This window comes from Loxodonta africana, chromosome 8, assembly GCF_030014295.1.
Source record: "Loxodonta africana isolate mLoxAfr1 chromosome 8, mLoxAfr1.hap2, whole genome shotgun sequence".
In the NCBI taxonomy this organism is placed as follows: Eukaryota; Metazoa; Chordata; class Mammalia; order Proboscidea; family Elephantidae; genus Loxodonta; species Loxodonta africana.
The window spans coordinates 61700273-61712984 of NC_087349.1; the positions used below are offsets into that span (position 1 = coordinate 61700273).

The following is a 12712-nucleotide window of genomic DNA, read 5'->3' on the forward strand; positions in this document are numbered from 1 at the left end:
GTAGGAGTCCCCGAAATTCCACAAAGCAAATGCTTATTTGTGTATTCTTGTAATCTCAGATCCAGAGATTACGATCTCACCAAATAGTGAGTGAGAGTGAGTGCCTATTTTCTCTTTCTCTAAACAACTCTGGACTAGTTTTCTTTGTATGTGGCATTTCCAGTTCTTACTTTTCAATATTTGAATAACATTCATTCAGGAACACCTAGTCTCTTTGCAATTCAATTGTTATATTAAAGATCATTAATAGTTGTCCTTTATTTTGTAGTTTTTTTTATTTAGTAATAGTTTGATCTTTTAAAGAGTTTGTCTCCAAAGCTGCTTTTTTCTTAGTGGTAATATGGAAAAATTATCTTTGATGATAGTGGCAATTTCTTTTGTTCTCTAGCTTGCCCAGTTTCGACAAAGGAAAGCTCAATCTGATGGGCAGAATCCTTCCAAGAAACAGAAAAAAAAGAGGAAAACCTCAAGCAGTAAACAAGATGTGTCAGCCTATCCAGCCATGAATACTGAGCAGTCACAGACTGATGAGATGTACATAGATAGTTCTCGGAGAGTAGGATCAGCTGGGACTCCTGAATCCACAGGAGTGAGAGCTTTACCCAGTGGAGAAATAGTCAAGCATGACGAGGTCTTCTCTGTTGAAGTAAGTATTCATTCAGACATCTAAACATTATAGTTCTAAATGGAAAGTTGTAATGACAACACTTAGCACTCTGTGCAATTTGATAATGGTTTTGTTTCCCTTTGAAAGTTTCAATAGGGTGGTAACTAAACAACGATGCCTAAAACATTCAACAACCTCTGCAAGAGAGTTTTGTGAGCTTGATTCACCAAACCTTTATGGAGCAGCTGTAGTATGCTATGCACCAAGGATACAAAGAGGAATATGACAGTCTCTGCTCTTTTGTAAAATAAGTCTAGTGGGGAAGGCAGATATAAAGATATGCAGTGTGCTCTGATTAGAGCTAGGTTTAATAGCATACCTGGTTTCTACCCACTATATGCCAGTAGCACTTCCTCCCGCACCCCGTTGTGAAAACTCAAAATGTCCCCCAAACCCAAAAACAAACCCATTGCTGTGAGTCAATTCAGACTCACAGCGACCCTGTATGTCCAAGCATTACCAAATGTCCCCGGGGCCACGACATCGTCTCTAGTCGAGAAGCACTAGTCTGATATAAAGAGGAATTTTTTGCTACAAGAGTGCTCTGATTAATTTCTCAGCTAACTCAATTTTATCATAGGCCTTTCTGTGTATACAGATATCTTTTGCCTTGCTATTCTCCAGAATTTTAAAAAGAGGAAATATTCTATCAAAATATCTGGAAACAGCCTTCTTCTGGTTGTCAAACCTCAAAATTAGGAAAATATATGTCAGACATTTTAATTGGGTATGTTTCAACCCGAAATTAAAGTTAGGCATTTTCTATAATCCCAGTGTATTTTATGCAGTGTTGCCTGGGTCTATAAGAGCCAGATAAAGCCCTTTCTTTCTAGAATGAGGATCCCAAGTAGATCTATAATCAGGAGATGTAATTCAGTCAGCAACTACAGCATGTCATAGCTGTAGCTTCACAATGGCATTTTATTCCAGTTTTACCCAATATTAACTGCAAGTCACATCTAGCAAAGTTCTATAATCTGTAACATATAAAAGTAGAAATCAGCAAAGTGTAGAATAGTTGCCCCTTGCCTCAGTGTTTTCCAGTCAGCATACAGCAGTGTACCATAGTATATGGTGGCACTGTGCCACCAGTTATTGGTCTCCTTTGCTTTCGTGGTGAATGGGCAGGTAGTGCCTCAGGTAAGCAGATTATTTTAGAGCTCCATAGTCCCTCTAGTGTGCCATAAACCAAACCAGTTGCCGTTGAAACTTATGTCGACCCCATGTATGTCAATAGAACTGTGCTCCATAGGCTTTTCAGTAGCTGGTTTTTTGGAAATAGATCACCAGGCCTTCCTTCCTAGATGCCTGTGGGTAGAGTCAAACCACTAACCTTTTGGTTAGCAGCCTAGAGTGTTAGAGCTTCAGTTATATTTGCTGCAATTAAAGGCAAATTTGAAATTCAGAAACATAAGGAGTACTGCTTTAAAAAAATTATTGTTATTGAGGTATAATTTACATGCGATAAAATTAATCCCCTTTAGCCATAAAGTTTAGCAAATTTGAAATTAATTTATTTTCAAATATTGAATCAGCATGCATCCCTAGAATAAACCTGTAAAATGAGATTCTTAGATGAGATGAGACAAGGTGAACAGTGAAAGAGCACTTTTGGAGTAAATCTGGATTTGGTCCTTGACTCTTGTTACTATTGCTAACTTACTAGTTGAGAGGAGCTTGGAAAAGCCGCTCACTTTGTATCTGAATCCCAGGGCTGTGAGGATGACACAAGAATGTTTTTGAAAGTGCTTTGTAAACTGCAGAAGTGTCATTTTTTCTTCAAATTATTACTTTTCCAGCATCAAGATCTGATGATGATTCTTTTTGAAGAAGTTCAACTTTTCTGACAGTAACATTTTAGGGCTTTCTTTTTTAAACATAGGAATGGGCATTAGAAGAATGGTGTCTCATTTGGTGCTTCTGGCTTAGGAGCGATATGTAGTATATACAAGATGCTATGAGAAAGTACTTCCTTGATACCTTTGTATTTAGAAAATACCAAGTGATATATGTGTAATTCATCCATTGTAATTCATAATTGTTAAATTTTTTAAATTTTGAATAATTTTTACTAGTTTTCTAGCAATATTTATGTGAGTTTTCTACCATATGTTACCAACAGCAATGGCTTAATAAAGTATGATAGTTAAAAAGAGAAAAGGTCAGATTATAATTTGTTTTTACTTTTATTTTAGCCGGAAAGTGAAATTTCAACTACAGCAGATGATTATAGTTCAGAGGTAAGAATAAGTAAAATTATGATTTCAAATGTTGTACATTAAATTGATACTTTATACTGTTGCCGAAATTATTATCTATTGTTGATAGTTTATTTCTTGAAACTCACATGCTTCTACTGTGTTTTATAAATATGTTATTAGTATAATGTAATTTAATAAAAGCAACTGGAAAACCTGAAGATTATCTTTTACTGATAGATCATTTTTCCAGATTGTTAGCTAAGTATAATATCTGTTTGAATGGCATACTGCTTAGTTACATAGAGATCCTGCTTCAGTTTCTGAGATAGCCTTTGATACTGAGTTTCCAGGATACATGACCATTATAAGGTATCTATGTTGAAGACAGTAAAAATTTCATAATTTAGGATATTTCATTTTGAGTACAGGCAGTCCCCAGATTACGAACATCTGACTTAAGGATAACTCTTACTTGCCCTTTAATGTTATGTAGGTTTGCCTTCGCTTGGAAGAAAATGAACCAACTCCTACTTGAAACAAATTCTTGGTCATAATCACCTTCACTTGGAGTACATGCAGCTTTTAAGTCATTGAAAAGACTTCAAGCCTTTTCTTGCACTAACCAAAACCAAATCCACTGCTGTCAAGTTGTTTCCAACTCCTAGTGACCCTACAGGGCAGAGTAAAACTGCCTCATAGGGCTTTCAAGGCCGTAAACCTTTACTGAAGTAGACTGCCACATCTTTCTCCCTCAGCGCGGCTGGTGGGTTAAACATCGGCCTTTTGGTTAGCCGCGGAGTGCTTTAGTCACTGTGCCACCAGGTTCCTCTTCTTGAACTAAAGTAAGGTTAACTAAGAACCCTATGCACCTGTTCCAACTTACCTACACATTCGACTTAAAGACACAGTTAGAAACAGATCTTGTTCATAACCTGGAGGCTGCCTATAATGCTTTTTACAAATGCTTGAGCTGTAGTTAAAATTATACTAATTTGTTTATTGAAATTAATATTGCAAGAGTGATTTTTATTCTCAGTGATAAAATATAGGCACTGACCACTTTAAGAAATACCATTTTATGTGTTCGTAATAAGCATGTGTCATTTTGTTATTTTTTTCTTATTCTTTTAGATTATTATTTCTTTGGTCCAGCATTTGAGTACCTGGAAAACTAGAACTTATTCTGAATGGTTCAACAACCCAGTTTATTCCATAAGTCTCAATTTATTGTAGGTTCCTAATAGAAAACAAAATCTCATGGTCTTAAATGGACATGTTACTCTTACAGAGTACTAATGGGAGCAAAAACTTTGACACTCGAAAAGTTTAGCATGTTTGAAAGCAGGGAATATACTTATTAATAATCTGGGAAAATTATGAACCAACGTTAAATGCGTAAATTGTTGCCTGATTCGGGCTATGTAGAGTTGCCGCTACAGAAAGTAGCTGGATTTAAAATCACAGCTTACGATTCAGAGGGTCTGCCCTTGGGAGTTTAAATTTGGGGCTCATATCTGAAAACACTGTTTTTGTCTTTCTGTAATACCTTAATTTTTACAGCTTATCTTTCTTGATTGACAGTTTCAGATTCCTTGGTGCTTGAACTGTGTTACCTAGGTCTTTGGGGTACCTTCAGGACTCCACAAAGTCAATTTTTTTCTTTACATCAAAGTGAAGTTTTTATATGCCAAGTGGCCATAGGTCAGATCATGCCATACATAGCCATAAAATTTGGTTAAAATTTATAAAGCCATTTTTTTGCGTTAGAGTAACAGATCAAAATTTAGTTTTATTTATATATATATTTTTAAAAGGAGCCCTGCTGTTTTGTGGTTAAGTGCTAATTGAAAGGTTGGCTGTTCAAACTCACTAGCTACTCTGCAGCAGAAAGATGTAGGTGGCAGTATGCTTCCGTAAAGATTAGAGCCTTGGACACCCTATGGGGCAGTTCTACTTTGTCCTGTCAGGTCACTGTGAGTCGCAATTGATTCGATGGCAACAAGTTTTTAAGTTTTATATTTAAAAAGCTAATGACCTCAAAAGATGCTGATTTTCAGGTTCTCTTAATATTGGGATTCTTGTTACATTGGAAACCCTGGTGGTGTAGTGGTTAAGTGCCACGGCTGCTAACCAAAAGGTCAGCAGTTCGAATCCACCAGGCGCTCCTTGAAAACTCTATGGAGCAGTTCTACTCTGCACTATAGGGTCACTATGAATCAGAATCAACTTGACGGCAATGGGTTTGGTTTAGTTTTGTTACACTAAGATACTCTTTTCCAAAATTTTTTAAGATTAAAAATTGGTGGGGATTGTGAGTCCAGAAAAATATATTGAAACTGTGTATCTGTGATACCCAGTAAATATGATAGATTTCAAAGTAAGTTAGATGTAGTACTTAAATATAATCCCTACAGATAAAATTTAGAGTAGTATTTTTCACACTTACTGAACATGGTTCACAGTAAGAAATACATTTTAGGTACTTATATATAGGTAATATATAGTTACATATATTTGTATAGCTATATGCATGAATAGTTTTGTACATGAATATATGTATAATTTCAAACAAAATTTGGTGAAAAATACCCTTGCTATATGAAATATACTCTGCTATTTTCTTTTTTTAATGGTGATCACAAAAACTAAATTGATTTACTGACTTCAAGTTTGAAAAGCATGACTTAGAAGATTATATTGAAAACATATAATTATAGAATAATTTTTTACAGATTTGACCTAATTTAAATCGTAACCCTAGGAATATATATGTAGGGCCTGAATCCACAATAGATTATATTTTCAGAAATTCACATGTATTCACCATGTCTAGAGAAAACATAGCAGAAAAATTGATAGTTTGTAAAGTGTTTGATGATGCCTCATAAAGGTTGCTGAGATTGATACTGGTGGGCTAGCTTTGAAGTTTTCAGCTGCTCCATCTAATGAGCAGACTGGCTTGACTGAACTAGAATTACAGGGGACTTCAGGCTATATTCACCCTTTCAGGAGGTAGAAGAATCATCACCAGGGCAAATTTACAACCCAAGAAATAAGTCTCACACTGTAATACTTTTCCTAATGGAACTATAAGGAATTCTCTCTCAGTAATACCAAAAAAAAAAAAAAATGAGATTCCTTTCTGGGCAATGCATACCTTAATAACTTTACTCCAAATGACAGATTTGCAAAGTTTAATACTGTTAGTGTTCCTAGTTTATATTTGAGTATTCTAAAATTTTGGAATCATAATTTTAATCATAGATCAAATAATGGTCTTACATTTTTCCTAAACATCACTGTCATTTTTCTAGTATGTAGGGAAATAAGATGATACTAAAAGAATGAGGCTTTTCATCATTCAAATAGATGTATGCACACTCATGTTCATTGAAACATTGTTCACAATAGCAAAAAGATAGAAACAACCTGGATGTCCATCAACAGATGGTTGGATAAACAAACTATGGTACATACACACAGTGGAGCACTATGTAATGATAAAGAACAATGATGAATCTGTGAAGCATCTCACAACATGGATGAATCTGGAGGGCATTATGCTGAGTGAAATAAGTCAGTCACAAAAGGACAAATATTGTATGAGACCAGTACTGTAAAAACTCATGGTAAAGGTTTACACACAAAAACAATCTTTGATGGTTACGAGGGAGGGAAGGGGTGCGGATGAAAAACACTAAATAAAGAATAGATAAATGGTAACTTTGGTGAAGGGTAAGACAGTACACAGTACTGGGGAAGGCAGCACATCTTTTCCAAGGCAAGATCATGGAAGCTCCGTAGACACATCCAAGCTCCCTGAGGGACTAAATTACTGGGCTAAGGGCTGTGGGGACTATGATCTCGAGAAACATCTAGCTCAATTGACATAACATAGTTTGTAAAGAAAATGTTCTGCATTCTACTTAGGTGAGTAGTGTCTGGGGTCTTAAAAGCTTGTGAGTGGCCGTCTAAGATTCTCTACCGTTCCCACCCTGTCTGGTGCAAGGGAGAATAAAGAAGACTAAAGACAAAGGAAAGATTAGTCCAAAGGACTAATGGACCACAACTACTACAGCTTCCACCAGACTTGAGTCTAGCACAACTAGATGATGCCGGGCTACCACCACTGACTGCTCTGACAGGAATCACAATAGAGGGTCCCAGGCAGAGCTAGAGAAAAATACAGAACAAAATTCTAACTCATAGAAAAAAAAAACAGACTTACTGACCTGACAGTCTAGAGAAACCCCAATAATATGGCTCCTGGATACTGTTTTAGCCCAGTAATGAAGTCACTCCTGAGGTTCACCCTTCTGCCAAAGATTAAACAGGCCCATAAAACAAAATGAGACTAAATGGGTACAGTAGCCCAGGGGCAAGGACTAGAAGGCAGGAGGGAACAGGAAGGCTGGTAATAGTGAACCCAAGGTCGAGAAGGGGAGATTGTTGACATGTCATGAGGTTGGTAACCAGTGTCACAAAACAATATGTGTACTAATTGTTGAATGAGAAGCTAGTTTGTTATTTGTAAACCTTCATCTAAAGTACAGTTGAAAAAAAAAAGTGAGGCTTTGGAGCCACAAGTTCCTATGTTCAGATTTCAGCTTCATTTCCTGTGAGCTATATAAACTTGGGCATGCCACCTAAACTCTGAAGTATAGTTTTCTTACCTGGAGTAAGATATTACTGTAGTAATAATATTAACCTCATGGGGCAGCTATGAGAATTATTTGAGGATATTTAGTACGGTGTAGGGCATATAATAGGTATTCAGCAAAGCTTGGTTCTTTCACTACTCTTCATTGGAAATACTTTTTTTCCTCACGCTATGTTTATATGAAACAAATGGATGATGCAGATTCCTTTGACAAATTATTTTCTGACGGAATTAAGATTCAGATTACATATTTAATTAGAGCTTAGTGTAAAATTCATGTTCTGTGTGTAATGTACCTGACTTCTGTGGCTAGTATACTCATTTGGCTAAAGCATGAATTCAGCCCTGGCATGAATCAGTCAAATGATTTTATTCCTTGACCTATCTAAGACCTGTTCTATGTAAACATATACCCAATTACGTGCACTAGAGAAATCAGACCAAAAAAAAAAAAAAAATACCCATCTTTAGAATTAATGTAAGTTATACATAACCTCTTCTGTCCTTGATGAAGGGACACTTCATGTCTGGAATGCCATATTTACATGAATTATTTTTATTTATTGACACCCTTTAACAGGGTCATCAAGAAAGGTGGGAATGCTATATAGGCAACATGGAGACTTCAGATAGGTAAATAATTATGCTTTGGTATCTTTGGTATGTACAGAAAGATGAAATGATAATAGGGCACGCCCTCTCATCGTACTGATTATAGATTTCATCTGATTATTCAGTACTTCCTAATCAAGTCCCTTCTAGGATCCATGACATTTGTGAAACGACTGGCTGAAGTTGAGACATAGCCTGTAGCCATAAAATAATGTAATGATAGCTTTTCAGCTTTGACTTTGAATGAAATGATTTTAACTTCGTTAGTTATTTAGCACCAACATTATGAGTCAGCCAGGGGCATTGAACCCCTGAATCATTGTCAAACTTTTATGAATCATCAGAATCTTCTTGTTTTTTATTATAACAACCATTATTTTTCTGAATATGTATAATATCTAATAAAGTATAATAAGAATAAGATACCAATCTAAGTAAATTGAAGGGTTAGTATCCTTTTGTGCTTTTAAACTAATGACCACTGAAGGGAAGAGCCTTGTGTGAAGGCCATTTTATAGTTATGTAACAGAACTTAATTTTCCTCTGATTCTTTCTGAATAGCAGTGTTACTCTGATATGATACACATCTCTACAGAATTATTTTAAAATTTAAAATGAACTTTCCCAGATTTTTCTTTAAGATTTCTATACATATTGAGTAAAATCTTTGGTGAATTAAGAAAGAATAAATTAGCACAGCCTAAATATTAAATAATTTCAACAAATGCCCCTGTAAGTTAGGACAGAAAGGATATTCAGTAAAGTTGAGCTCTTTTCATTTGAAGGAGTCTATTAATCTAAGCTTTATGTTTTAACCTTTTAGTTTGCTTTCATATTAAAGTATACCTGATGTACTCCTAGAAGGCTTAGAAGGGATAAAGACTCTATCTTTTAGCTATCAGTAAAATAATTACTACATTAAAACCCAGATTGATTTATTGCTAACTATTAATGACCCTAATATTCTGTGGAGTGTTCCTTTTCTGACTTTGACATATAGTTGGTTTTAGTTTACTTCTGGTGAATGATTTTTTATTACCTATTTACAGGATATTAAATTTCTATAGTTTATTAGTATTGACAAAGTTTTCACATTTACTATGACAATATATAATTAAGTTTTGAAAAATAGTCATATAGTATTTGAAGAAGCCCGTGTATATGAGTTGTTCAAGTGTAATTTTGCTTTTGAACTCTTAACCGAATTAAAGAAAAATTAGGTTGAATGTTGATTATGCAGTGTATTAGATATAATTATTTTTATAAGCAGAAAATTAATTTATGTAATAGTGACACCATCACTTTAAAAGTCTATCAGTTGCTTAATCTGATATTTGAAGGTATCCTTAAACATCCATTTCATTACAGTGTTATGCTGAAGTAAAAATTTTAGTAGAAACTTACCAAAATGTTTCAGAATCAAGAAAAGCTCATTGAAATTTGAAAGTTCTTTTAAGTGATTTGATGTCTTTTGCCTTTGATAGAGTTTAGTACTCCCGCCTTCTGATAGCTTTCACAAATCGCAATATTGTGTTACCATAATGGTTGTAAATTTTTTTTTTTTTTTTAGTTTAATTTACAGAAATTATCCTTAAGATACATACAAGGGAATCAAACTCTGATAAACAGCTTCTAATTTGGATCTTCACTTTTTAAAGTATTCTGGCTCATATGGGTGTAATCCTTATTCTAGAATATTCTGTCGTGTATTTTAACGGTAAAAACTTCATTAACTTGAATTTTATTAGCTTAGAATGGTGAAACAATTAAGACGTAGGCAGGAATAAAGCTCATTTTTGTAATATTATTGTGGGAAGGTGGGATTGTTAAATGGATTAATCTGAAATTAATGCCTCACTAAGTCAACCCTGGAGACATATTCTGTCATCTTCCTTACTCTCACCAAAAATGTCTGTGATGGAGGCAGGCAGTAATATGATATAGAAAACCTCCATATGATTGAGGGTTACCATGGCTATCTTAGTGCTACTTCCGTAGCAGAATTTTGGGGGAGCATTCCTCACCTCTTCATCCCTGCCAGCCTTCAAGGAATTTGTACCAGTATATTGTTTTACTTGAAAATGGATAGGGCTTAATTAAAAACAATTATTCGAATGATTTTAAAGAAGCGTTTGTTGGAAGCAGTCTAGTAATTTGATGTTTGTACTTATCATTCTGAAGAAGGCAAATAGGAACTGCACTTAATTTGAACTTTAATTTACTTAAGTGAAGATGTGTAGTACAGTGCCCTTTGCATTGTAAGTGCTCAGATGTGTGAGGAATGATTGGCATTTGAAATTGTCATGTCTTATAGATGTTTTAGTTAAATGTAATCCCGTATCTGTTTTTGCCAATGAGGCATTTTGCCTAGACATAAAAGATGCACGGAAACAGAATGTAATTGTTAGCTTTAAATAAACTCTATCTAAAATTATAATATATCAGGAAATTGTTTTTATACAGGTAAATGGTTGCAGTTTTGTGGTGAGAACAGAAAAACCTACAAATTTATTAAGGGTACAGTATTTAAAACTGCTCATGATACTAATGTTTTAAACTTTTTAAAACCATCTGGCTTACTAACAAAGCTTTTTCATGCATGTACTTCTTTCTGTGTGTGATTTCTAAATGCTTTTAATGTTTAACAGAACAAAGTTTCTCACCTTTTGTTATAACACTCAATCGTAATAGAATTTGCAGATATTCTGCTTATATTCTTGAGTAAACTCCCAGTTATGAGTGATGTTTTAAAGTGGACTTTGCTGTGGAATTTAATATTTGAATCCCCTTCCCTAAGGAATGTTGCTAGTATTCAATTAGTAAAATCTTGGGTTGATTTAGGAAGAAGAATTTGGTGTTGATGATTCATATTCTGAACGCGGAGCACAACACAGTGAGACTCATCTAGAGATGATAGAAAATGAATTGGTTGGGAAGCAGCATGAGATTGAAGAGCTAAACAGAGAACTAGAAGAAATGAGGGCCACCTATGGGACTGAAGGACTACAGCAGGTATGTCTGTCTTTGTGGCTTTTGGTTTCTTACTCACAAAAACAAAAATTGGAAATTTCAATGCTAGTGTGTATATATATATATATATATATATATATATATATATATATGTATATACACACCCACTGCTATTGAGTCAATTCTGACTCATAGCAGCCCTATGGGGCAGAGTAGAACTGCCCTATATGGTTTCCAAGGCTGTAAGTCTTTACGGAAGCAAACTGCAACATCTTTCTCCCATGGAGTGGCTAGTGGGTTTGAACCACTGACCTTTTGGTTAGCAGTTGAGTGCTTTAACCACTGTACCACCAGGGCTTCTGGGGGGGGTATATATATAGTTTAAAGATGAAATCTTTTAAATGGTAACTGAAAGTTATCTTATATTTGTCTTTATATATATCGTTAAAAAAAAAAACAGATTAAAACTAGGATTCCATTAACAGGGCTAATATAATGTGAACTCTTTTATTTAATTGTGTGTGATATCTAGGCTAAGGTCACTTTGGTAGGGTAGATGTTTTTTGTTATCAGCCTGAGAGAAAATTATGCTGCAAACCACATCAAAACATTATGACTTAAGCCCATTAAGAATGTCAGCAGGTCCTTGTAAGTAACCTCTTGTGGTTAGTGTAACATCTGTTGTCTGTTGTCCATGGTAGTCAGTTATGATTATGTGAAATAGAACATTGATGAGGATGACAGAATACATTTCAATTTTGTCCTCTCCAGAAACAAGTGGGGGTTAAACAATGGCATTGCCTGGGAACAAGATTGGGGGTCCCCCTAAACATAAAGGCACTTGCCCTAGAAATAGATACATGGATAAACCAGACCTATTTTTTTTCCCCCTTAGTTTAGATAATTTTCTCAAAGTTGGTTTGAAAATAAAAGTTATTCCTCCAAGTTTTCAAATATGAAAAAGATTGCTTACACATTGTAAGAATTCTGCCAACATGTTTTGAACCTCATATATATATGTGTGTGTGTGTGTGTGTGTGTGTGTGTGTATATATGTATGTATATAATAATTTATTGTCTTTTTTGGTAAAAGTTTACAGAGCATTTAATTTCTGTACATTTTGTTCAGTGACATTGGCTACATTTTTCACCATGTGTCAACATTCTCATTATTTCCATTCTGTTTGTTCGTTTCCATTAATCTACCTTCCCTGCCCCTCCCATACCTTCTCACCTTTGCTTTAGGGTAGATGTTGACCATTTGGTCTCATATAGATGATTTTGAATCTCATATTTTTGAAGAACAGTTGCCTATGGTAATAATTTTGTTTTAAAAATAAGTCACTTATTTTTTCCACTGGTTTCCTTCAGTTACAAGAATTTGAAGCTGCCATTAAACAAAGAGATGGCATCATAACCCAGCTCACTGCTAATTTGCAACAAGCAAGAAAAGAAAAAGATGAGACAATGAGAGAATTTTTAGAGTTGACAGAACAAAGTCAGAAATTACAGATTCAATTCCATCATGTAAGTATTACTAATAGAAGAAAATTTATTAGAGTTTTAGTAATTTGTTTTTTTTTAATTTTTACACTTCTAGAA

The 12712-nt window shown here is 34.7% G+C and overlaps 1 protein-coding gene across 10 annotated transcripts in view; it reads left to right on the top strand.

Annotated features, from left to right (window-relative positions):
- Positions 1–12712, top strand: part of AKAP9 (A-kinase anchoring protein 9) — a 156654-nt gene that overhangs the window by 21799 nt on the left and 122143 nt on the right. For 9 of the 10 annotated variants that reach the window (XM_010587275.3, XM_064289974.1, XM_064289970.1 and 6 more), the window contains exons 2-6: positions 389–646; positions 2863–2907; positions 10604–10657; positions 10982–11152; positions 12482–12637. In XM_010587275.3, coding sequence (XP_010585577.1) covers positions 389–646; positions 2863–2907; positions 10604–10657; positions 10982–11152; positions 12482–12637 — 684 coding nt within the window. The remainder of the gene's footprint in view (positions 1–388; positions 647–2862; positions 2908–10603; positions 10658–10981; positions 11153–12481; positions 12638–12712) is intronic. The other variant, XM_064289969.1, reaches the window with a different exon arrangement.